Below are 27,571 nucleotides of genomic sequence, written 5' to 3' on the forward strand. Positions count from 1 at the left end.
ATTTTTTTTAAGAAAATATTATTTTTAATATAGACAAAGAAATGATTTAAAAATTATTTATTTAAAAAATATTTATAATGAAATATAAACTTAAATTTTAATAATTTCTAATTAAAATTGCATCAAATTGATTTTAATTGGACTAAAATCGAATTTAAATATACTCTTTAGTGTGATTTGTAATTTATAATATCGGGTGTTTGTTTTAATTTTATTTTGAGCTTTGGCTTGAATTTCTTATAAAAATGATTTATTTTCTATTCTAAAAAAAATTCAAATTTTAAAGCATTCAATAGTTAAATTTTATCAAAATTAAAATCAAAGTTAATTCGCTTTTATTGCCATTCCTAAAAAGAAAAAAAAAAAAAAAAAGTAAAATTTTGAACCCGCCCGGACCGTATGCATTTTCTTTCCCATTGCGCTTTTGTGTTTCTCCGGGAGGATAACCTCTATTTTAAAAATTCGTAACTTACCTCCAAAACTTCCTCTTAAACACGCCAAGGGAATGTAAAGAAGTAAAGAGAGAATGATGAAAGTGAGAGCAGCCATGGAAGAAGTAATCAATGAACTTACTGCCGAAGAAGAAGTAAAAGCAGTTATGGAAGAAGAGATCGGTGAACTTGCTGTCAATGAAGAACAAGCAGGTATTAATAGCCATTTCAAAATCATTGAAGAATCATTAGGTTTGGTAGATGAATACAGATTATCGGAAACTAAAAATAATTCAATTTTTCTTTTCATTTCTTTTTTATGCTTAATCAACAGATATAATAAGGGAACTAAGGGATCTTCCACCAGCTCACTACATATTCAAGATTGAAAACTTCTCTTACCTTTCTAATGCAAAGGTAGAAAGCTATGAATCCAGTGATTTTGAAGTTGGTGGATACAAATGGTGGGTTTTAATTTTAATTCTATTTTTTTTTTTTAATTTTTACATTGCTATGCTTTTTTGGATTTAGTGTCTGGCAACGCCGAATGGCGAAAATGATCAATACCAACTAGTTTAAAATTAACTCTCAGTTGTTGTTATTATTGTTTTACATTACTCTGCATTCCTTGTTTTCATCTGTGGTGCAGGAGGTTGTCTCTTTACCCTAAAGGAAACAAGAAAGTAGATGACAAGAACGAACACGTTTCTCTGTATTTAGTACTATCCCAATCAAATGCACTCCCCTTGCATCGAGAGGTTAATGTGTACTTCAAGTTGTTTGTTTATAATCAGATTCTGGATAAGTATTTGGTTGTTCAAGGTATACTAAGTTTATATTGATAGTCTCTCCTGATTCAACTGTTTATATGTGCTCATCAATTTACTGAATGTCTGCATGTATGCTTTCGATATTTGTTCAGATGCTAAGGAGAAGATAAGGCGTTTTCGTGGAGCGAAAATAAAAAGGGGTTTCGACAAATTAGTTTCTCTCAATGCTTTTAATGAAGCCTCAAATGGATACCTTGTTGATGATTGTTGCATACTTGGTGCTGAGATTTTCGTTATAGAACGTACTGGTAAAGGTGAATGCGTGTCCATTGTGAAGGAGCTTGCTAATAGCAATGCCTACACTTGGAAAATTCAAAAATTTTCAGATTGGAACCACGATTACTATATATCTCAGGTGTTTGTTATTGGTGGATACAGATGGTATGTAACAAAGATGCATCTTTTAGCTTCAAAATTTATATGAAATAACTTCATTGTTCCTAAACAAGCCATAATTTGATATCTTTTCAATTTTATTTAGGAGTTTGTTTCTTTACCCCAATGGGAATTCAGAAGAGAAAGGCAAATGCTTGTCCATGTTTTTACAGTTGGAGGATTCAAAACCTTTCGACTCCGGACAAAAGCTCTATACTGAATTCATCCTGCGTGTAAGGGATCAACTTCTTGGGGTTCATCATGAGCAAAAAGGTGAATGGCATTGAATAGTGTGAAAAAGTCTATTTTATTTCAGAAATTTTGTTTTCTTTAATTTTTATAGGGTAACCTAAATTTACCACGTCTTGTAGGAAATAATAAATACTGCACTTCTGCCATTAATTGGGGTTTCCGAAGGCTTATACTTCTCAGCGATCTCCATGATGCATCAAAGGGATTCATACTTGATAATACTGTGATTATTGAAGTCCAAATTCCTTTGATGACAGTGGTCAAGGACTTCTCTTAAAGTTAAAATGGTACCAGCTCTTTGAGCTTGGAGTATGAATAGAATTGCAAATTATGTAAACTTGGGAAGACTTACAATTAGCAGCACTTAAATGTTTCTGTAATGATCATGTTTTCTGCTTGTTCAATTGGAAGTACTTAAAGTGATAATGTTTTCTGCAGTTAAATGTCTCTTTCAGCTTGTCATAACTTGCAGTGCTTGTGCTTGTTTTGTTTTGCTCTTATTTTCTTGCTTATGATGTATGCATAGTGTGGACAAAGATATTGAAACTGTCCCCAGACCCTGGTAGAAATCTTTAGCTTTCTATCAATTAATTTTCAACTAACGCTAACATGTGTATTCATTCCATGATTTAGCATGTTGTATTGAGGTCAATCTAAAATTGTTTTGGGTTAAGAATCCAAAAGCACAATTAGTAATCTCAGGAACAGAGCATATGCCCTTTGCTTATTACAACTATTATGTGATGCACAGACATTAATGATTCATGTTCTTACTCCGGTGTATTACATACATGGTGGTGAGTGCTACACTCAAATTTAGGTGGTTGGACTTGCACAACTTCATGTAGTTTCACGCAGATTTTAGGAAAATACTTGTATACTGAGTGCAAAACAACAATCCAATGATTTGAGTGTCACATGCGAGTGTAAAACAATGCTGGGTATGTGACAATCAATTATTGGCCAGTTGTAAAACACTCATTGGTATAATTCATCTGGTGAAGTCAAGTCTTTCCCAAGATTTTATACCTATTGATGGTCCAAAGTGGGCAATAGCAGATCCAGTGAGCATGTCTCCCACTTTTGAACTTGCATCTGTTCCCTTGACTCCCTTGAAGTGATCCTAGCATCAGAATTAGGCTGCTCAAATATTTTTAGCAGAGCAGCTATTATAATACTATTAAGTCCTATATGTTGTGAGATGGTTTTTCAGTTTACGTTCCCTGAATTAGCTGGTAATGAGCAATTGTTAAGCTGACTGCTGTAACTGCATATTTTGAGATGGAAAAAATTAAAGAGGGAAGAAAGTATAGTAAATGAATTCAATTGAATTCTTACATAATTAACATAATACAATCCTAGGGTTTATCATTTTAAGATTGCGTTTACATATAACTATATAATTTAAAATATCACAAAACATTAAATTAATTACAATATTTTTTTTCTTTTCTTCGCTTTGCTTAATTTGGTTCAACTCTACCTAAACTCAATAATAAATAAAAACGGACTCAGCCTGATGTACTTGACTAATAAAATTTGCTATTGTTTTATTGTGTTTAAATATTAAATTTAATTAAACATTCATGTAAAAGGTTTGGTCCATGATACATAAATCACAAACCATGACCTATGAGTATTAGTCAAGTAAGTCAGCTACCTTTAAATTTAACAGCAGAGTTAGTCAAGTAATAGTTACCTCTAAACTTATTAGTAGAGGCAGTGGAGTTGGTTATTAAAAAATAGGCAGCATTTTTGAAAAATATTTTTTTGCATTTTTTAGCATTTGTGGTATTCAGAAAAATAAGTCAATGAAAAATATTTTCTTTATCAATAGAAAAACTAAGTCATTTTTAAAGAAAATGACTTCATTTTTTCAAAAGAGGAAGTCATTTTTTATTTTTTAGTCTTTGATAATCGTATTTTTATATGAAAAATATTTTCTTTATCAATAGAAAAACTAAGTCATTTTTAAAGAAAATGACTTCATTTTCTCAAAAGAGGAAGTCATTTTTTATTTTTTAGTCTTTGATAATCGTATTTAAATGTAAAAATATTTATACATATATGATATAAATATATATCATTAGTTTAACATTACAACTAAACAACTGAAGTATTTTTATGAAAATATTTTCTTAAAAAAAACAGTTACTATGAAAAATATTTTTTTATATATAAACTATTTTACATAAAACAGACTAAGCCTACATTTTAACAACAATGTCCTTTATTTTTAGTCCAACTCTTTTTAGTTTAGTACAAATTTCAATCAATTCACATTTCTTGTTATTCCATTTTAATTAGTCATCATTGCACTTAAGTATTCTTGCAAGTAAAATATTATTTTCAATTACAATTTCAGTTTAATTTTCGGTTTACTTTATTGCACAATCCTTTTAATTTTCAACTGCACTTGCTTTACTTTTCTCATTACATATTCAAATCCTGCAATTTACGTTTTCAAGTAATGTAATTTACGTTTTGGTACAAATTATTTATATTTTCAAGCACAAGCAATTTACATCTTCAAGCTCAAGCCATTTACATTTACTTGCACAAACAGTTTACATTTTTGCAATCTTAAGAAGCTGTAGAATCTTGACGAAGCGCTTGCAGTAGAGTCAAGGGATCATAGAAAAATTTGTGACTTCTTATTTTTCATTACACCATTGCTTTAATTATAAGTTTTAGATTAACTTTACAATTCAAATTTAAGATTCTAGTGTCTCTAGCACACTCATAATATATTCATACGTTTGCATGCAAGAAAATGCCAAATAACTTTTTGGCATGTTTTAGTGGGTCAATACCATTTAATGTCGCAAACAATTTTCTGGCACTCTCGCTGGGATAAGTTCTACCATAGAACATATTCTATGATTGCCAATATAAGAAGCATTCAAGGAAAAGAAGTCTCAAGGTCGAACCCTGTGCGAGTTGCTAAAGAAGTAGAACTTGACGAAGACTCACAACAATTGTTGAACAAAAAGCTGCCTTTGGCACAGGTGGCTCATTCTAAATTCAATATGCAAAACTTGGATGCTCAAATTGCATATCAAATTAGCCAACACTTGGAGGTAGGTCTTAGATTTGTCTTTGAGAATTGCTTCAAGTCACTATTTGCTCAACTTCAATAGGTAAGCAAAGGATCAAAAGCTTTACTTGGAGCTAGAGGAACAACTAAGGGCAAGCAAGATCAATGGTTGGTCATCCTGAGATCACCACTTTGGAATCCAATAAGGTGCAAGGAGCTTTAGTCATGTAAGAACAACACTGTCAGAAGTTAAGTAGATAAATAGTCTGGGGCAAATTAGATCTAGATGCCCTTAAAATACAATTGCTAAGGATGGAAATGGATGGGTTTCAAAGCTGCAAGCGAAGATGAAGGAGCCGAGAGGGTGAACAGTTGGGAGGATGAAGAAGGCCTTGCATGCAAGACAGAGAAATAAAATAGAGATGAGAGAGAGTGAGCGAGATACACGGTGAAAGAGAAAGAAAGGAGAATAGAAGATTTTTAATTCTACTTAGATGTGATATATTTACCATTTTACCATTAAACCGATGATTGTATGTTACATAGGGTTTAAAGTACCTTTATTAAAATTAGAAGGTTTTAAGTTAAAATTTGAAATTTATGTATCATACTGTTACTAATCTCAAAATTCATGTACCATGGTTGAATTTCACCCTACCAATGCCCTGTAGCCCCTCAACACATGTGCTCTCCACCAACTCTCACTTCTATTATGACCACGCACAACACTCACGCTAAGCTAACTACATGCCATCAATTTTGGTCTTTCCCTCCATTTTTTATATGCTATGAAAGTAAGTCAAAATTTGGACTTTTAAGAGAACTCAATTAATCACCCATTATTAAAGTTCCTAATCCAAATTCTACTTAAATCTCCTTTATTTCTAATTTCATTTGGGTTGGAGATGGAGGTCTTTCGAATTCCAAACTTAAAACTGAATCAATAATAAGTAGAATTTAAATTAGGATGTTTAATAATTCGATGGTTAGGGCTATCACAAAACTTATATAAAATTGTATGAGAGGTTAAAAGCAAAAGGGCTTTATTTTCATCATCTACCTCCACACTAAGGCTTTATTTTCATTATCTACCTTCACACTAATGCTAGACAATTAGATAATTAATTTATTAAATGTATTGAGTTAATCTCTCATATCAATTTCCTTAAAAAAAAAAAAAATCTTCAAATACAAATGGTTTTTAAGTGATTTTGACATGTACAAGCTCCCTAATTTTTTCCACAAAGAAATTAGCAAAATCACTTCCAAGACATTTTACTTCACATTAGGGGTTAATGTATACCTTTATTTGTTGAAGCTCTTCTCAATTATCAGTATTGATGATCGAAAGTTGCTTTTCTTACAAAGCTTTTATTATTCCTTGTTGTAATCGGATATCCTTCATGGTGCTTTTCCACATAATGAAATTATTTTTCCATCGTATGCTTCATCTTAAACTATGTTTGCTATCGTTGACGTCTTGAACCTAGGCTTTATACCACTTGTGAAAATCATCCACACAAATTAAAGGAACAACACAAAATTTACGGTCATTCAACGTAAGCTTACTCCACAACATTATCACTTAAAGAAAGGAAAAAAAAATTCAAATCACCTCTTAAACTTTTAGTCAAGGTTCAAATAAGACAATTTTAAACATTTTGCTCAAATTAACCAAAACTTTTGATTTAAACTCATACAAACCCAAATTTTGGAAAAAAAAAGAAAGTGATGATTTTTTAATTTTTAATAGTTAAATATTAATTTTATAATTTTAAATATTAAAGATTAATTATTATTTAAAAAATAAAAAAGAGAATAAAAACTAAAATCTAATAACCCATTTCCTAAATTTTCCTTTTCCTCCTCCTCATCCTTCTTCTTCTTATTCACACCCATAACACCCATTTCTCAAATTCATCACACCCATAACCCATATTCTTCTTCTAGTGGTTGGAAAAGAGCAGGAGCGCCACACCAATGCTTGCTAAACAAGGCGGAAATCTAAAGAATTTGTTGCGGAGAGATGCAAACCTTGAGCTCAATAATTAAGGCATGTCAACGTGGTGAAGCTATGTTGTAGTATTATCAGCGAGGATTCCAGCCTGTTAGTTATGATTATATGCCTAATGGGAGCTATGGGACTAGCTGCATACTTCAAGGAAGATGGAGCTCGATTGGGAGAGAGGTATGAGATTGCAGTGGAAGCAGCTAACAATTGTGTGGCTATGAAGGAGAAGGACCGTATCTAACAATGGTGTGGGTATGAAGGAGAAGGACTAGATTGAAAGTACTAGATTGAAAGTGCTTCCAAACCTAGAATTTGACACGAGATTGTGGGTTTCGAGGGTTGTGATATGAGATTGTGGTTGTTTCTAAGTTTTTGAGATTTGAATTTTACATGTGATTTGTGTTTTAAATTTCTAGGTTTGAAAGTGGAGTTGTTGATTTTTTATTTTTTTAATTTTTATTTTAATTGAAAATAATAAATAATATTTAATATTCAAAAACTGTAGAAAATAATATTTTATTATTAGAAAATTATTTTATTAGGAGAAGACTAATTTGAACATAGTTGTAAAGTTAAGAATTTTTTTGGTCCAAAAGATTAAATTGGGCTTATTTAAACTTCAATAAAACTTATTTCACTTAGACAAATAAGCAAAAACTTTCTGCTTTTAGATAATGTAGCAATCTTGTTTGATCGTTGTCTGAACAATAAATATTCTACCAACAATAACTTGAGTAGATCTCTACTCATTATTTAAGATGATGCTAAGTGAAATTTGATAGAAATGATTTTTTTAAAAAAATTCATTTGGCTCCAATTACGGGTTTACATTGTTTTAATTTCTTTGTTTATCTTTTTTGATATATAAAATGATATTGTTTATCATTTTTTGTGTAATATGATATTTGTGGATTTTACTAATATTTTCCATATTTGTTACAGAAAACTATTGTGTTCACTATATTGACATCAAAAAGATCATCATTGTCCAGTAGAAGGACAGTGGATGAAATGATTAACATATTGGTTAATTTGGAGATGGATCTTAAGGACACTAATGATGAAGTGGTTCGTCTGGCAAACCATATCATAAAGGTTAATGGACTTATTTAGCAAATCATTGGGAAGGTGGTATGTTATGTGATTATGAAATATATAGGGCTTTGTGGTCAACCTATCTTGCTCCCAATCAAGGAGGATCTTTAATTCACTTTGGTGCAAGATGAATGTAAATAACCAAGAGTTTTTAAATGTTTAGTAAAAAGATTTAATGAAAAAGTATATTAGCTTGTTTGCTCAAAAAACTGCCGCCTCTTCCCTTGCGCTATCTATACATGATAGCAAATGGAAAACCCTAATGAAACCAATGCTGTAGAAAAAATGGATTATGAGCTTCCACTAGAGATGAACATTAATTTTCTTAATTCAATGCCCATTTTGGAGCTTCATATTATCACTTGAATGCATAGATGTTTCTTTAGTTTTGTTTTTATTTTGATGCATTCAATAGTGGTTGTTGGAATATTTTAGATATTATTAAAAATATATATTGAGTGAAAGTTTTTCATATACACATGTGTCCATATCTGTTTATTTATATTCCAATATCACTTGTTCTCATTATTTATTATTCTATGGTAAAAAAAATTGTTATGCATGTGAATATGATTTATTTCTTAAAATTATATGATTTGAGAATTAAAAACTCTAAATGATGATTGGAAATACAGTGAACTCTTGATTCTAAATCTAACATCAAATAATAATTAGCATTTAATAATTAGGACTAAGGTAGATGTATGTATGTTATTAGGCATTTGTTAATGTGCATATAATGTTTCTATATAAAACTTAGTGTTCAAATGGCATCAACTGCCAAAAATATTGTAGCAAAGCAAAACACGATTGATATGCTTAAAGGCAAGAATTATGAGATCTAGATTATGAAAATCTAGTATGTGCTAGAAAAGCAAAAGGGCTCTTTAGACTTTTAACCTTTTCATGGAGATACCTGAAACTAACAATATGATTCTTAGAGAAATAAGAATTCCACTGCTTGCGTTACATTGCTAAGTAGCATGGATGATGACATTATGTAAGAATTTAAGAAGTATGACTTTAAGAAAGACATGTAATTTGTGCTTAAAGAGAAGTTTGGGAATAGTCTAGAATCCTTATACGTACATTTATGGATATGGATGACAAGGCAGGTATGATGCTATTTTTGCTAACTCACATGTATCGATATAAATTGTTAGAGGTAGGCACGATGTTATATTCCTTGACTCTCATCATACATGGATTTTTTTTCGAGTAAGTACTGCACTGCATTCACCAACCCTTGCAGTTGGCATAAGAGGATATGCATGGGCTTGAGAAAACTGAGAAGAGTCAGCTCCCATATATATATATATATATATATATATATATATTAGATTGTGGATACATGTGTAGGTTCTAGGCATTTCACTTTTGCAAAATGTTTGAATCTTTGTTATGATGTAAATGTTTAGTGCATTCCATATTTGGGATTGCACTAGAGTCTAAATAGTTATAGAGGCTATCTACTAGTTCAATAAGAAAATCTATAAGTTAAACACTCATTCCTATTCAACTATTTCTTTTTTTTTTTTTTCAAGCTACAAAAAGAGTAGCTTAGCCTACATTTTCTTTGCAAAGTTATTTACTTAATAGGGGTTTGTATCTACATTTTGTTATATTTATCTTTTCGAACTCCATAATAGTATTAATTAGGCTATATTATATTTATAACTATGTTAAGAGCTGTATGGAAAGACTTGAGTTGGGCTCCTCTGATTAAAGGTTGACCCCCTACTAAATGTGGTTGTGTGTGTGTGTGTGTGTGTTCGTACGCACGCGCTTGTAGTAATATGAGCCAAGTTTGAAATGGACTTCTCAATTGGTCATATTGTGTTTGGACCCTCTTGTTGGGCTCTTGTAGGAGTGAGGGCGTGAGGTGAAATATCATCTACTAGAATTATATAAAACGCACCAGGTAATGCCCAGGAAAGATGGTGGAGTCACAATGGTCTCACTTAAGTACCACCTCCTTAGACAGCATTTCCTAAATATGCACTTCATACAATCCTAATAGAATCAAACCACTGGTAAGTACCGTCTTCCCATAACACTACCACGGTACTAAAGATTTGTGCCACGAAGGCATAGATAGATAGGAGTCGCTACCTAAGTAATAACCAGGACATATTCAGTATTTCATCAAAGGGTCATGGATGGCAACTTACTCCTTGTAGAGTTTCCACAACCGTCATTACCATAGTCCAATGTCTAGGTTCGGGATAGTGGGTACGTAAGGGGTGGAAGATGTTAGGCACCCCTTACGCTTGGTCTAACCTCGTTAATTCGAGTGCCAGTCCTCTACTAATGTTTCTAGAAGTCTTGTTTATTATTTCTTTATTAAACTTTATCCTAAAAATGTAATTCTAATCCTACACACCCAAGTAATTTACAAAAGGGTTGTTTACAAATAATTTTCATGCACAAGTAATTCCTATCTATAGAGTTGCTAACTGTTTAAATGATATTTACCAGATGACTAAAATTAATTTATTATGGAGAATTTAATTTACAAACAAATTCAATTTCAAATAATCCTAAGTTTCTATTTCACCTAATTAATTAATTTTTCACCAAGTTACACTAAGGATAATTAAACTAAATTAATTATGTACATGTATAATTTATTCTAATATCACATAAGGCCCAAACAATCACAACCTAATAAAGATTTCTAGTATGCAAATTTATTTTACAATTACCAATTATTAAATTATATTTATTTTACATACCAAAGTTAGTTTAGTTTACAAATAAGATTAATTTTAATTTACCAAGTATTTATTTAAATTAATTACATGCAAAAGTCAGTTAAATTAAAAATAAAGTTAATTTTAATTTACCAGATAAAAATCCAATTATTACTATATTTTCATGCCAACAATTATTTTAGGAATTTAGGATTACTTACTTGTTAATAATTGCAGTTGCCATTGGGGCAAGCTACCCTTAAAATAGGGCATTCTCTTCTAATATGGCAATGATTTCCCTAACTTACTCTTGTTTAGCTCTATGTAAGCTCCACGCAAATACCCTCTTTAATACTTACCTTAGAGCTACTTACCAATTTTGTTTGTAATAAAAAATAAAGAAAATAAAGGAAATAAAGAAAATACTAATAACAATTCATATTGGATTCTAACTCTAGTTTCCTAAAGGGGTTAAAATTCCTAATCAATTACAACTAACTAATGGTCTAAGTCTTCTAACATGATCTAAACACTTCATAACACCTCTTAAATTAAAAGAACACAGAAAAATAAATCAAATATCAATTAGAACCCAAGAATACACAAGAACATGCATAAATATACAATTTTCAGATTTTGGCAGATTGATAATAGTAAGAAATTTGATTTTTGAAAAATAGTTAGACATGCCTAAAAATCATGAAACAATTATAAAAGACAGCCAACACATCATACAAGATCATAAAATTTATAAACCAAACAAAACCCTAGCCGAATGGTCTATACAAATCATAACTTTTTCCAGTGTTAGAATCGCACTACTTTTTTATAAAATTCATAACTCATCAACCACAATAGATATGAATGCGAAACTAATTGAAAAAGATTCATAAGATTCTGAAATTAATTTTAGATGCTAGATTCACACAAAAATATTAAGAAACAAGAGAGATATGGGCTTCAAAAGTTGGGTATGCTGCAAATTAGGTTTTGCAGGAACCCTAACTTTAAATAGCCATAACTTATAAAATATAAAAGCTTTTTTAGTGATTCTTGAGCCTAAATTAATAGAATTTCGTGAAGAATATAAATATAATTTTACCAAAATTTTTACAGATTTAGAAGATAACAAAAAATAATAAAAACATGAAAGATGAAAAACTGAATATGTGCAGAGTTGTGTATCCCCTCAAATTAAACATGATTACATGATCCATATAAACATGCAAGATAAATTAAAAGACAAAGAACATAAAATTAAATATTACGTGGCATAGATCTTGAAAAGAAAACAACAAAAACTAACCTTCAAGAAATCTTGCATGAAAATCTTCTTGAAGAAAAGAAAAAAAAAAGAAAGAACTAAAAGAGTTTTGAATATCTCTAAATTTTTTATAGCTCTAAAATATCTCTAAATAGCTCTAAATTTTTTGAATATTTCTCCCCCCTTTTTTTTTCTTTTCTTTTTCTTTTTTTTTTCTCCTCCATTTTTCTTCTCCCTCAATAGGATATTTATAGATTTTTGGGAGAGAAGTGTGATAGGGTTTGGAGTCCTAAAGTGATAAGGTTCAGATAACTTAAATAATTGGGATTGAGGAATTTGGGCGAGACTGAGATATGGATGAGATGTTTCAACCGATAGAAAGAGAGGGAAACGGGAAGGCACCAATAGAGAGTGAGGAAGAGAGTGGGGCCAAGTGGGAGAGAGAGTTTGTATGGGAGAGGGATAGAGAAAAAATATTTTCTTATTTTAATTTTTAGAAAATAAATTAAATGGATCATATTTAAAATTCCTAACTAGGCTTTTTTAGACCCATGGGGCCCAATTAAACTTAATTAGGTCCATTTAAGAACCGCCCACATTAAATTTAAATAAAAAATTTTTTTACTTATATTTAATTAAATTAATTTCCCAAAAATATATTATTATTATTATTATTATTACTTTTCAAGATCATGCCACAGAATTAATAATTCAGCTATATACCTCCAATTATATCTTACAGTCATATAATTTTTTATCATCGGGTTTTCCACAGCCTCAATGCACATACTCATTACAAAATAAGGGTCTACAGTTTACCCCCCATTTTGGCGAAAGTTGAAATCAATGCGAAAGTATTGCTCAAGTTTCGTCAAAGTGAAACTCAATCTTCTAATAACTATGAAACATTGGCTATAAGGATCGAGTACATCTTGCTTGATCAACATACTCTATGTTATGAGACTAGCTACGGTCTCATAACTATGATAATTGTGTCATGTGAAAATTGAGTGTATCTTGCTCTATCGATACACTCTGTGTCATGAGAGTAGCTACTGTCTCAAGACAAGGGCAACTGTGTGATTTGAAATGTTGTGGATTCATATTTAGGACCACGGTCCTAAATTATCTACGTATCCCCCTCACCATCCTGAGGAAGAATCAGACCCACTCGTAGTTCAACACTTAAAACTGTGGTGATGCATGTTCTTCAATACCTTACACACCTATAGGTGATATGTTGATACGTGTTCTTCTACTCCTTACACAATTATGCCATATGCCCTAAACAATGTCTAAGGACTTATAAAAAAATATCCATTATGAAATATTGTAACATCCCCATATTAAGTAATCTATACATTCTACTGTTCTAGTGACTAATGTCTGTCCGGACAGTCAGGATGTCTAGAACTATATCTGTGTCATCTAGAAAAGGCCTAAATAAAAATTAATAGAAATTATATGAAGGTGAAATACAAATAAGAAAAACAAAGCATAATGGGTTAAATGAGCTGAGGTCCCAGCGATGGGTGACCGTACCGGGAAGTGACTGTAAGCTCAGTTGCGACCCTAATTTCGTGTGGGATCCTATGACACCCCAGGCCTAGGGATAATTATGAAGTTAATGGTAATGTGAAAACCACAAAAAAGAATAAAAAACAAGTTAAAACAATTGAGATAGACTTCAGGAAGTAACTAAGCGTTACGAGAAAAAAACGATCAGACCGATAATGGGCAATATGGTCAATTCACCCTTAGAGGTGACTTTTGGCCTAAATGTCTATTAAAATGTAGGAAATTAAAATTATGAAAAATGGATTAAAATTGAAGAGGTGAATGGAAGAAAGGAAAAAGGAAAAGAAAAGAAAATGTAAATAAAGTGAATTATGACATCATCATTACACTAGCATGACATAATAAAGGATTTTAATTTAATTAAATTAATTTTGGGATAATTATAAAAGGAGATAATTACAAATTAAAAAAGAAAATTTGTGGGTCTTCTTCTACCCCTTTGCCATCCCACTCTCTCTCAAACTCTCTCTTTAAATTCCTCTATTAACAAGCTACTTCAAGCTTTCAAAGCTTGATTCCATCCCATAAACCCTAACAAAAACCCATATATAACTCTTAATTGACCCTATAAGAGAAGAATTGAATGGAGAAATTTGAATAAATTGGAGAAAGAATTGAGGATTCAAGAGCACCTTAGAGGTAAGTCTCTTTCTCCTAAGTTAAATTGATTATTACTTATGAAAATGATGTGAGGAAGTAGAAATTAACTTAAAAATTGAAAAATTATGCATGTTAGGGGAGAGGTAAAAATTCAGCCAGCTTGTGAGAGTGAAGGATTTGATGAGTTAATTTGAATTAAACATGTTTTATGATATTTTATGAGGTGTTGGACATGATTAGTGTAGTGAATTTGACATGAATTAAGCAATTGGAAATTAGGGTTTTACTTGGAAATTGGAGATTTTTTAGAATTGATGACCAATTGGTATTTTTGATGCTTAATTTGATCAATTAGGGTACTTATAAGTGCAATTTGAAGAATGGAATTGAAGTGAGTGTAAATGTGGTAAGGTTCAATTCTGGATAGCTTGACCTTTGTCCATTTGAGAGGCTATAAGTTGAATTCTGTTGCTCCAATTGGTGTGAGGGCAATTGGAGATGAAAGTAGGGTCATAATGCAACATTTTTCATGTAGAAACCTTGCCCTAAAACTAACCCAAAGTTGACCTAAAGTCTACTTGAATCCAGAATTAGTACCCTGTTAATGGACAAAATTGACTAAATGAATAGTACATGTTCAAATAGTCATAACTTTGTGTAGAAATGTCCAAATGACCTGATTTTTGTGGACATGGAAAGCTTAGACATAGTAGAACAACTTTCATGAAGAATAGAAACCTAAATTCTGACCATAACACATTCAAATTGCTAATCAAAGTTAAGTCATCAAAACTGCCAGAACCAAAAAGTTGCCCTGAATTCTGGAATTTGACTAATCCGGCCAGTTATGGTTAAAATGCCATAACTTGAGCTAAAAAACTTTAAATGGAGTGATTTAAAAAGGAAATTAAACTAGACACATTAATGAACAACTTTGATGGAGAAAGTTTAGTCAAATTTTCACTGTAGATTGGTCTAATGGAGCAGTAAACCTAAGAGACAAAAACTGAAAATTTGTAATTTCTCTTAGGAAACTTTGAATTGAATTTGGCAACCAATGCCTACAAATGTAAAATCCAAAATGTGATATGACCATGATTTTAGAATTGGTATACCTATTAAATATGAAGAAGTCAACATTTTACATAACTAGTCAAATAAATAGTAACCACCATAACAAAAATATAAAGAACTCAACTTATGGGACTATGTAAGTAAATTGAAAATGCAAAGTTCAATCGTTGAAATTATTATTAGAAATAAATTGGATAGGTATTGAAACACTTTAATTTTGTGTTTTAGTGGGAAAAGAGCCTTTCAAGGAAGGAAGTAGAGGGGATTGAATTAAAGCAAGCAAAAGAGGTTTGTACACAACTAAGCTTCTCAATTGATTTTAATTTTGTAAATGAGTTGAAAAAATTATGATTATAAACTATTTAGATGCAATTATGATTTTTCTTTGAATTTTATAAATTATGTGTTACCAACCCTATAAGGGAAATTTCATTGAATGAAATGTGTTATGTGAATTGAAATACAATTATTTGAATAGAAATTTTATGAAATTGTTTTTAAATCACAGTTAGCATGACAGTCTCGTTCGAAACTCCCCAGTAGTAACGGCTATTTGGGGTTTGATAATAAAAAATGCTTATGTCTCCCATTAACAACGGTTAGTGGGGTAAGACTAAATGAGTACTCATTAGCTAGCTAGCCCTTCCCTCATTAATAAGGGTTAGTGAGGTGATTTGCTTTGTCGCAGTGTACAACGCGGCATTGATCGTGAAATTTTGTGTCATGGTTTAGACTACGTGTTCTTGGCAACACCCTTACTTTGCGATTTGTGAAATATGGTTTGAAATAGATGAATCTTACTGACTTGAAATTTTGAAAATTCTGCTTTGTTATGTTTTGATATATATAATTGATGTGCTTTATAAATGAGTGTTTAAAATTTGGTTGTGTACCACTGAGTGTAATACTCAGCGATAGCTCTTTTGTGCTATCATAGGTGTTGCACTCATTTCATATAGGCATTTTAGGGTAGTTTTGCATTTATTTTGCCCTTATATTTTAGTATATTTTATATTTTTAGCTTTATTTTAGCTTATTTGTTAGCTTTAGCTACTTTATATTTGATTTTTGTAATTTTGTTGTTTTTAATAGGTTTTTGTGGCAAATTGAGGGTCAATGAGTGTATTAGCAAGTGATTTGAAGAAATTTAGAGTTCCCTAAGCATGGAGGAAAGTTAAAGAAATCAAGCCTTGAAAGATCAAGTTAGCCGAAATTTACTTGAGCCTTTGCTTATGATGCTGCTCAGGGTATGTCATATTGCTTAACCTTAAGCCGCAAGTCAAGCGTAGCTTACATCCTACACATTCAAGCTTTCATCCAAAAACCTGCCGAGAATTGCTTAAGATCCTGCTTGAGATCCTGCTTAAGGTACGCAGCAGTGCTTAAAGTGCAACACAGGTTAAGCTGAAAGTCAAGCATGAGCAAAAAAACTCATTTTATTCCAAACCTGCGAGATTTGCTGAGGGTCTACTTAACCTTAAGCAGACAGTGCAACCATAGGCCAAAAATTGCTGAAGAAGTTGGTTAGGGTAAGCAATACCCTAAGCAGACTGTCCAAAACGTGAATAACTCTACTGACTTGGATATTTTTACACCTCATTACCCATCCACTCCTTGGCTCTTATCTATTTTTAGGGAAACTTTTGGGATCATATAAAAGCATCATTTTCTAGTTTTTGCCACAAGAAGTAACAAGAGGAAAGAATAAGAAACAAAAAGGAAAGAAAATTACAAAAAGAGAAGGGAAGAGGACGCCATCAATTCTGCAGAAGAGGAGCTGTTGCAGCCATTTCTAAAAGCTCCAAGACTTAGAGTTTTTGGTCCCTCTACCTGGGTTTTTCTATTTTTAGTCCCCTTATCATGTTTTTGTTTACTTTTCCATCAATTTCTCTTGTAAATACCAACATGAGTGAGCAAACTCTTTGGATTTCAAAGTTGAGAAATATGTTTTAGATTAATTTGTGGATTTGGACTGGTTATTTCCATATTTTATATAAACATAAGTTTTGATTCTTTCCTTGTGTGCTTGATTTACTTGCCTAATATTGGTACCCATTAGGTATTGTGTTAATCTTTTATTGAAGAATCGAAAGGTGAAGATCATTGATAGATAATCAAGGATTGGAACTTAAAATCGCCTAGATTTAGAAATAAACTAGGGTTTTAAGAGGAATTAATGATTGGTTACAAAACTTAATGGGTTTTAAAATAATCAAATATCATACGAAAGTAGGTTTTAAAACACACTTTGGTTTACTTAAAAGAGATATCAAAGGAATTTAGAATCAATCACCTTCAAAATCTATCTTCCCTTAAAATTGGAATACCCAAGACAAATCCCAATTAATTTATGCATAAACCCCCAACTCTGGAATCATTTTTATCATAATTAGACTTTGATTTAAATTACACATTATTAATTTAGTTCATTTGGATCTAGATTTAGAATTTATTTGCTTGCTCTTTACCCATTCTAATTAGATTCATCAATTTACTTTGCTCATTTATATTTACCATTTACTCATCAATCATTAGCCCAAATAATCGCTTCATTCATAGTTTGGTACTCAAACAGCAAATCCTCATGGGAACGATACTTGACTTATCACTCTATTACTTGACACGACCCATATACTTGCGGACACACACTACCATCAAGTTTTTGGAGCCGTTGCCGAGGATTTGATTTTTGTTTGATATTGAACGATTGTTTGTTTGGTTAATTTGGGTATTTTATTTTTAATTTCTTTTACCATTTTACTTTGAGAATTTGTTTATTTTGTTTTTCAAGTACTTTTAGTTTATGAGAAGGAAAAAAAGTGAAGAAATCAATTTATTCTTCGATCCAGAAATAGAAAAGACAGCAAGAGCTTTAAGAGCAGAAACTAAGAGGAGAAAAGCTAAATTTAAAGCTCAACAACAACAAGAAAGAGCACAAGGGCAAGAGCAAGAGCAATTACAAGAAGAGATGGCCAACAACAATAACAACCGTTCTGTGAAGGATCACACCTATCCTAACATTGGGGATTTCATGCCAAGTATCACAAGACCATGAGTAGAAGCTAATAATTTTGAACTGAAGCCTGCACTGTGTCAGATGGTACAATAATCACAATTTGGGGGAAGTCCAAGTGAAAGTCCACATGTTCATCTAGCACACTTTCTTGAGATTAGTGATATGTTGAAGATAAATGGAGTTTCTAATGATGCAATTCGACTCAGATTATTTCCTTTTTCTTTGAAGGATCGACCCAGAGAGTGGTTACATTCTTTGCCACTGGGTTCTATTACAACACAGGATGAACTTTCTCAAGTATTTTTAGCTCAATATTTTCCACCAAGCAAGACAGCTAAGCTAAGAAATGAGCTGACTTCTTTCAAACCTAGAGATGATGAGAGCTTGTATGAAGCATGGGAGAGGTAAAAGGATTTGCAAAGGAGATGTCCAAACCATGGGATTCCTAAGTGGATGCTTGTTCAACACTTTTACAATGGAGTTTCACCAGCTATTAGAAGTACAATTGATGCATCTTCTGGAGGTGATCTTATAGAGAAATTTGAAGATGAAGCATTTTCTGCTCTAAATAAAATTGCTTATAACAACTACCAGTGGAGTTGTGAGAGGAATGAGATCAAGAAACCAGCTGGTATGTTTGAGCTTAATGCCATGAATATGATTAATGCTAAGTTTGATGCTTTGACAAGGAAGATGGATAAGCTAAGCGTGAAAGTAGATTCTTCAGTTGGAGGTTCAAGTAATTCAGTAGATGTTGGAGCTACAAATGTCAACTGTGCAACTGATTTTTCTGCATTTGGTCAAGATTTTTCAAGTGAGCAAGTGGATTATGTGGGGAACTATAATCAAAGACCAAGTGGTAACCCATTTTCTACAACTTATGATCCAGCATGGAGAAACCACTCTAATTTCTCTTGGGGAGGTAGACAAGGACAACACCAGAATTTTCAGCAACCTTCTAGGTATCAACAACATTAACATATTTAGCAGAATAGAGGTCCTCCTCCTAGAATTCCTAAGCCTCAAAATGCATCTGCTCCACCACAATCACAATAACCTCCACCACAACAAGCATAACCAAATAAGATAGCTAGATTGGAAGCCATGATTGAGACTCTATTAGTAAGCCATCACAGTCAACAAGAAATGATTTCTCAATTGGCATCTAAAATGGATCAAATGGCGACACACAAAAAGATGTTAGAGAATCAAATAGCTCAACAAGCTAGCTCTTCAAAAAACAAAGCATTTGGGAAGCTTCCTAGCCAACCAGAAAATTTAAGGGAGCATTGCAAGGCTATTACATTGAGAAGTGGAAAAATATTGGAGAGTGGAGATAAAAAGATTGAAGAGAAAGTTAAAGAAGAGAAAAATAGAGAAGGAGATGAAAAAGCTGAAGTTGAGGTTAGAGAAGAAATTGAGAAAGAGAGTTCAGTGGAAGAAAAAGGAAGTAAAGAGAGTGTAACACCCCTACATGCATAGTTCTATATATTTCACTATTCCGGTGTCGGTTCGAACTTAGAACCATATTTAAGTCACCTAGAAAAGTCCTGAATAAAAAATTAATAGTGATTACCAGAAGGTAAAAGACAAATAAGAAAAACAGAGCATAAAAGGTTAAATGAGCCGGGGGTCACAGCGATGGGTGACCGTACCAGGAAGTGACTGCGAGGTCAATTGTAACCCTAATTTCGTAAGGGACATTGTGACATTGCAGTCCTAAGAATTATTGTGAAGCTAGTGAAAATGAGAAAATCACAGAAAAGAGTTGAGAAATAGGTCAAATAATTAGATCAGGGTTCCGTAAGAAATACTGAATTATTGGTAAACCGGATCAAGTTTGCACGTCTCCTCTCCCAATTCTCTCTCTTAAAAACCTCCATAAAAGCTTGATTTAAGCTTTTCAAAACCCTAAATTTGGCCATAATTTCCCCAATTCACTTAATTAAACCTTACCCCAAAACCTTGCTTCAACTATTGATCAAGAAAAAGAAGAGGAAAATAGAGATTTGAAGCTTAAGAATTCTACCAAAGAGTTTAGTATGAAAATTTCAATTTAACTCTTTATATTTATGCACATAAACTTGAGTTAACTTAGAAATTGAAGAAAAATGAAACAAAATCAAACATATGGGGACACTTGGAGAAATTCCACCAACATGAGGTGAATTAGGGTTTGATTGATTTTGATGCAATTAAAATTGTATGTAAGCTTAATTTAGTGTGTAGATAATGATTATGCATTTTAATTTCATCAATTAAACTAAGTACAAAAATTAGGGTTCTTGACTTAGGGAAATTGGGGGAAATTTTGGGGGTTTTTGAAATTGACACAAATTGACCTAATTGAGACTCAATTTGGTCAATTGGGGCCAATTAGAGTGTGTTTGAATGGTGAGAAGTGAAATTGAATTCGGATTGGTAAGGGTCCGATTCTGGACAACCAGACCTTAGTCCACTTAGAGGACCAAAACTGCAATTCTGCTACTCCAATTGGTGTGAGTCCAATTGGAGATGAAATTAGACACATAATACCACAATTTTGTGTAGAAACCCTACCCTAAAAATGACTTTAAGTTAGTGAACAATTAGGTCAAACCCGGATTAGGCACACTGCCACTATATATAAATGATCAAATGAACATTTGGCTATAACTTGGTGTAGGAAGGTCCAAACGACCTAAATTTTATACCGATGGAAAGCTAAGACATAGAAATACAACTTTTATGAAAAACAAAAACCCAAATTCTGACCATAATCCATCCAAAAAGTGAGTTGTAGTCAGCATATCAAAACTGCCAGAACAGAATTGGTACCCAGAATTCTGGGTTAAAACCAATCCGGCTAGCCACCTTGAAATTAACATAACTTGAGCTACAAAACTCCAAATGAAGTGATTCAAAACAGGAATTAAAGCTTAGACAATAAGGAACAACTGTGATGAATAAAAGTTGGCCAAATTCCCGCTGTAACCAGACTAATGGAACAGTAGAATACAGTGATCCAAAACTGAAAATTTAAAATTTCTCTTAGGAGGCTTAGAAATTGAAATGATAACTAATGCCAACAAATTTGACACTCAAAATGTGGTATGTGGGTGTAATTGGAATTCACATACCTATTAAAAATGAAAAAGTCAATATTTTGATTTGAATAGTGCAATGAATAGTAACCCCAAATTTACCAAATTCAAAGAATTTCTTTTTTAAGCAAGTTTAGGTGTACATTCAAGTATGCATGAAATTAACTGTTGGATTAATTATGAAACTTGATATTAAAATACTGTAAATTATGTATTTTAGTTGAAAAAGAAATTGAGAAGGAAGATAAGCAAAAGTGAGTCAAGGCCTAGAGGCGACTCATTCTAGGTTTGTGCACAATAAATTTTGCTTTACTATTTTCAAATTGAAAATTTGGTTTAGATATGCATTGTAAACTATTTATATTAATTATTAGATTCGAGAAATACTGTGTTGCCCTTTGTGTATGGAAATTTGAAATAAAAATTTATTTGTGTTTTGCATGAAATGTTTGAATAACTTGATTTATATTGGTTTCGGATTCACACTTAGCATGACAGTACCATTATATTCCTTCTCTATTTATGGGGTTGAGATAGATTGCTTTCCTCCCTCTCTGGCTTGCCAGTTGAGGTCGAGATCGGATGAGTACTCATATAGCTAGCTAGCCACCTCCCTCATTGATTTCGATTAGTGGGGTTGAGATTGCTTTGTCATGGTGTACAACACGGCATTGATCGGAAATTTTATGTCATGACCTAAGTTGTGTATGGATTGACAACACTGTGCTTTATAAATTATTTGATAAAATGGTATTATAAATGTGATTTGAAATTTGTGAAATGTGATAGCGAAAGGCTTTGAATTACTGTTTATCGATGAATATTTTATTTTCACATCTTTAAATTTTTATTGTGCACCACTGAGTAAGTAATACTCAGCGATAGCTTTATTTGCTGTCGCAGATAAGGGAAAAGAAAAAGCAGTAGAGTGAGCTGCTAACTTGACAAGGACTCCACTGAAATTTTTATATGGGCATTATTTTATACCCATGTAATTTAGTTTGATGTAAATATGATATTGTTCATATGTATCTATGTAGTAAATGAACAGTTGTACACTTAAATATGTAATAATATTATTTTTGGATTTTCTTTCTGTATATTAAGGCTTGTGTATGTAGATTAAATTCAATGTAATGTTATTGAGTTTATTGAATTATTTTGAAAATATTTTGAGTTGTGAATTTTGAATTGAAAGAGGTCGGGGTTGAAATATGAAATTATTGGGAGTGTTTTCATAGGTTTTGAAGAACTAGTTTTTTCTGATTATAGACAGCACTCTGCTGAAATTTTTATAAAATTTGCGGAAACTTAAAATTGCTTAAATATGTGATATGTGGTTAAACTCTAATTAAAGGTTTTTAATACCTACCAAAAATGCTCACCACCTTAAAAAGGAATGAAAATTGGTTTAAAATCCCTTGTAGTGTATTTAATGAATTATCGGTAGACAAAGTTTGGTGATTCATTAGGTATACTACGGGATCATGTCGTGCCTTATGGAGGGGTAAGGTGTGACAGAGAGAAAGAGTGAAGATGAAGAACCTAAATATGTAGCACCTAAAGCCTACATGCCACCTTTACTGTTCACAAAGGTTCTAGAAAGCAAAGTTGGATAAACAATTTGGGAAGTTTTTAGAGGTATTGAAGTCTTTGCATGTGACTATTCCTTTCACTGATGCCTTAGCACAAATGCCTTCATATGCTAAATTTTTGAAGGAGATTTTGTCTAACAAGAAGAAGTTGGAAGAATTTGAGGCCGTAGCTCTTACAGAAGAAAGCAGTGCTATCTTGCAAAATAAGCTTCCATCCAAACTGAAAGATCCTGGTAGTTTTTCCATACCATGTCACATTAGAGATATAAGTATAGACAAGGCTTTATGCGATCTTGGAGCCAGTGTTAGTCTAATGCCATTGTCTATCTATGAGAAAATGAAGATTGGAGAAATGAAGTCTATACTATTTCACTACCGTTAGCAGATAGGTCTATTAAATTTCTAATTGGGGTGATTGAGAATGTTCCTCTGAAAGTTGGAAAATTTTTTATACCAGTGGACTTTGTAGTATTGGAAATGGAAGAGGATGTACACATTCCTATTATTCTTGGTAGACCTTTCCTTGCTACTGCTGGAGCTGTGATTGATGTAAAAAATGGAAGGCTTATATTAAAAGTTGGGGAAGAAAAAGTTGAATTTAATTTGTTCCAAACAATGAAAAAGAAAGATAATTCAAATTCATGCTTGAGAATTGATGTGGTAGATGAAGTGGTCAGAGAAGTGTTCAAAAAGCAACATCCTGAAGATCCCTTAGAAGCTTGTTTAGTTCACAACATCAAGAAGGGGGATGAGATTGAAGAAGCTACAGAATATGCTCAAATTTTAAAAGGAAATTTACCTTTGCCTATGGCTAGTGTTGAGGAGATTGGAGATTTGAAGCAAGATACAACTTCACCACCAATGCTTGAAAGAAGTGAAGCACCGAAGGTAGAGTTAAAACCTCTTCCAACAAATATCAAGTATGCTTTTCTTGATCAAAATTCTACATATCCTGTGATTGTTAGTGCTAAATTGAATGATTGTGAAGTTGAAAAATTATTAAGAGTTCTTAGAGAGCATAGAAGGATAATTGGTTATACCATTGATGATATTAAAGGAATACATCCTTCTATGTGCATGCATAGAATTTTGTTAGAAAATGATTACAAAGCCTCTAGAGAGTCACAAAGAAAATTGAATCCAAATATGAAAGAGGTTGCGAAAAAAGAGGTCTTAAAATTGCTTGATGCAGGTATCATTTACCCTGTCTTTGATAGTAATTGGGTAAGTCCAGTTCATGTTGTACCCAAAAAAGGGGGCATCACAGTAGTAAAAAATGAAAATGATGAACAAATACCTACTAGGACTATAACTGGATGGAGAATTTGTATAGACTATAGGAAGTTGAATAATGCAACTAGAAAGGACCATTTTCCATTACCATTTATAGATCAGATACTTGAGAGATTAGCTCATCATTCTTATTTTTGCTATTTGGATGGCTATTCAGGGTTCTTTCAGATTCCTATTCACCCAGATGATCAGGATAAAACCACCTTCACATGTCCCTATGGTACCTTTGCATATCGAAGGATGCCATTTGGATTATGTAATGCCCCAGCTACATTTTAGAGATGTATGATGTCCATATTTTCTGATTTCATTAAGGATATTATGGAAGTGTTCATAGATGATTTTTCTATGTATGATAAATCTTTTGATGAATGCTTATCTAACTTCTCTAAAGTTTTGTAGAGATGTGAAGAGTTTAATTTTGTTTTGAATTGGGAAAAGTGCCATTTTATGGTACAAGAAGGAATTATTTTGGGACATCTTTTGTCAAACAAGGGTATTGAGGTGGACAAAGCAAAAGTAGAAATTATTGAGAAAATGCCACCTCCAACATCTGTGAAAGGAGTGAGGAGTTTCCTGGGCCATGCTGGATTTTACAGGAGATTCATCAAGGATTTTTCTATGATTTCTAAACCTCTTACTAATTTATTGAGTAAAGATGTAGAATTTCATTTTGATACTGATTATATGAATGGCTTTTGCAGGATAAAGGAGGCTTTGATATCTGTTCCTATTATGCAGCCACCTGATTGGTCATTACCTTTTGAGTTGATGTGTGATGCTAGTGACTATGCCATTGGGGTTGTTTTAGGACAAAGGAAAGATAAGAAGGTGTATGGAATCTATTATGCAAGTAGGACCTTAGATGATTCTCAAATAAATTATTCTACCACAGAGAAAGAGTTTTTGGCAGTGATATTTGCAATAGATAAATTCAGGTCCCATCTTATAGGGTCTAAGGTAATAGTGTATACAGATCATGCAGCTATCGAGTATCTCCTTCAGAAAAAAGAGGTCAAACCTAGGTTGATAAGGTGGGTATTACTCCTTTAAGAGTTTGATTTGGAAATTAAGAACAGGAAAGGAGTAGAAAATGTAGTAACAGATAATTTATCCAGATTGAGGCAAAAACAAGAAGATAATTTGGGGAAAGAGCTTTCAATAGATGATTATTTTCCTAATGAGCAGCTGTTGGCAATGGTATGCAGATTTTGTAAACTATTTGGTGTGTGGAATCCTTCCACCTGATCTAACATGGCAGCAAAAGAAGAAATTTATAACACCCTAGGCAAATCCCACATCGACAAAACACGGGAGAGATGCTGGGTTCATAAGTTGACAGTTCGTAACCCCTATTGACTCGTTTTAAAACCGTGAGGGTTTCGGCCCAGAGTGGACAATATCACTAGTGGACTGGGCCGTTACATTTGTGGTATCAGAGTTGCTCTGCGTGCAACCTTGAACGATGGTGGGGCAAACCTCAGCGAGGACGCTGAGTCCCATAAGGGGGGTGGATGCTCCACGTGCAACCTTGAACGATGGTGAGGCAAACCTCAGCGAGGACGTTGAGTCCCATAAGGGGGGTGGATTGTAACACCCTAGGCAAATCCCACATCGACAAAACACGGGAGAGATGCTGGGTTCATAAGTTGACAGTTCGTAACCCCTATTGACGCGTTTTAAAACCGTGAGGGCTTTGGCCCAGAGTGGACAATATCACTAGTGGACCGGGCCGTTACACTTGAAATAGTGGGGGAGAATTGTAACACCCCCATTGCATAGCCTGGTAGATTTCACTGTTCCGGTGACCGGTGTCGGTCCGGACAATTATTGGGATTAGGGCCACACCTAAGACAACTTGAGAAGCCATAAACATAAATAATTAGTAATGTTTAATTAGTTAACTACAAATAAGAAAAACAGAACATAAGAGGTTAAACGAGCCGAGAGTCACAGCGATGAGTGACCTCCTGAACGCATCGCTAAGTCGTTTTAAACTCAAATTTCGAACCGTAAAGTGACGCGGTCCTTAGGACCCTTATGAACACAGTGGAAAAGAGAAAATTACGAAAAAGAACTGTTAAGTCAGTCAAATAATTAGGTCAGGGAACCGAAAGAAATATGGAATTAATTGCAAACCGGGATGAATCGGCGAGGGGCGATTTGGTCAATTGACCCGAGAGTCGACTCGACCTAATCACAAATAAAATCGGACCACAGAAAATTTCAGAATAGACAATTAAATTAAAGAACTAATAGAAAAATAATAAATACAAAAAAAAAAGAGAAAGAAGATGGAAAAGTCAAAGTTGATGACATCATGAATGATGTCATAAACAAATTAATTAAGTGAATTATTTAATTGGACTTTTTGTGGTCTTCCATACACTAAAATAAATAAAGAAAAGAAATGAAAAAAATCAATTTTGGTCTTCTTTCTTCCCTTTTTCCGTCCCATTCCTCTCTTCCCACTCCTTCACCATATTTCACCATTGTTAAGGGAATAAAAGCTTGAATTTCCCTACCTTAACCTATAAATTCACAAAGTCTCCACACAAAAATTTCTCCTTACATGTTGAGAGAGCATTAGAGAGTAAAAAAAAGAAGAAAGACTTGAAGAAAGGGGAGCCTAAAAATCCTCCAAGCAAGGTTAGTATATTAAACTCCTTACTTTCCATTTTAAATGCATAATTAGTGGTTGAAAGTGAGCTTAGAACTTGATTAAATGAAACAAACATGGGAGAAGGACCAAACTAAAATTCGAGCAGCTTGAGAGGAGTATGATTTACATGAATTTGATGCATTAGAATGAGTTTAAAAGCTTTGATTAGTTGAATGGTTAAGGTTAAGGGCACTAGTTGTGATTAAATGCATGAGATGGAAGAGCTAGGATTTGAATGTTAGGGTTTTGAGGCAAAATTTTGGAGAAATGCATAAATGACATGTTGGACCTATTGTGAAGTGAAATAATGATCAATTATGACCAAATAACTTATGTGGGAATGATAGGAAACTAAGTTAAATTCGTAGGTCAATGGTCATGCTACTGGCAGCATGACCAAACCCACTTTGAAGGACCAAAACTCAAATTTTACAAGTCCAATTGATATGCCACCAATTGGAGATGAAAATAGACATAAAAGAGCACAATTTTCATTAAGGAACCATGGCCAAAAACTGACCAAAACTTGGTGAAACAATTGACCAAAGTGAATTGATAGCAGGCTGCCACTGCACTAAACTGACCAAATGAACAGTAACTGTTCATTTGGTCATAACACGAGTTAGACAGGTCAAATTGACCTCAAATTTGGCCAGGGGTTAGACGAGATATAGACCTAAAA

The 27,571-nt window shown here is 32.8% G+C and overlaps 1 protein-coding gene and 1 non-coding gene across 2 annotated transcripts; one reads left to right on the forward strand and one right to left on the reverse strand.

The window, feature by feature from the left end:
* Positions 1 to 475: 475 nt before the first annotated feature.
* Positions 476 to 2,340, forward strand: LOC110644812 (uncharacterized). The gene is made up of 6 exons (XM_021797762.2): positions 476 to 644; positions 766 to 895; positions 1,081 to 1,253; positions 1,354 to 1,642; positions 1,743 to 1,909; positions 2,008 to 2,340. The coding sequence occupies exons 1-6, from the start codon at positions 527 to 529 to the stop codon at positions 2,163 to 2,165; spliced, it is 1,035 nt and encodes a 344-aa protein (XP_021653454.2). The 5' UTR covers positions 476 to 526; the 3' UTR covers positions 2,166 to 2,340.
* A 16,252-nt stretch (positions 2,341 to 18,592) lies between these two features.
* LOC131182774 (small nucleolar RNA R71) lies at positions 18,593 to 18,699 on the reverse strand. The gene has a single exon (XR_009151035.1). It is a non-coding gene; the product is annotated as a small nucleolar RNA R71 (small nucleolar RNA).
* Positions 18,700 to 27,571: the final 8,872 nt, after the last annotated feature.

Source organism: Hevea brasiliensis, chromosome 8, assembly GCF_030052815.1.
Source record: "Hevea brasiliensis isolate MT/VB/25A 57/8 chromosome 8, ASM3005281v1, whole genome shotgun sequence".
NCBI classification, from domain to species: domain Eukaryota; kingdom Viridiplantae; phylum Streptophyta; class Magnoliopsida; order Malpighiales; family Euphorbiaceae; genus Hevea; species Hevea brasiliensis.

Excerpts from the sequence above, each read along its gene's own strand:
- LOC110644812 (XM_021797762.2), top strand. The coding sequence starts at position 527 with ATGATGAAAGTGAGAGCAGCCATGGAAGAAGTAATCAATGAACTTACT. Across the intron at positions 896-1,080 it reads GAAGTTGGTGGATACAAATG|GAGGTTGTCTCTTTACCCTA; the intron begins GTGGGTTTTAAT and ends TCTGTGGTGCAG. Across the intron at positions 1,643-1,742 it reads GTTATTGGTGGATACAGATG|GAGTTTGTTTCTTTACCCCA; the intron begins GTATGTAACAAA and ends AATTTTATTTAG.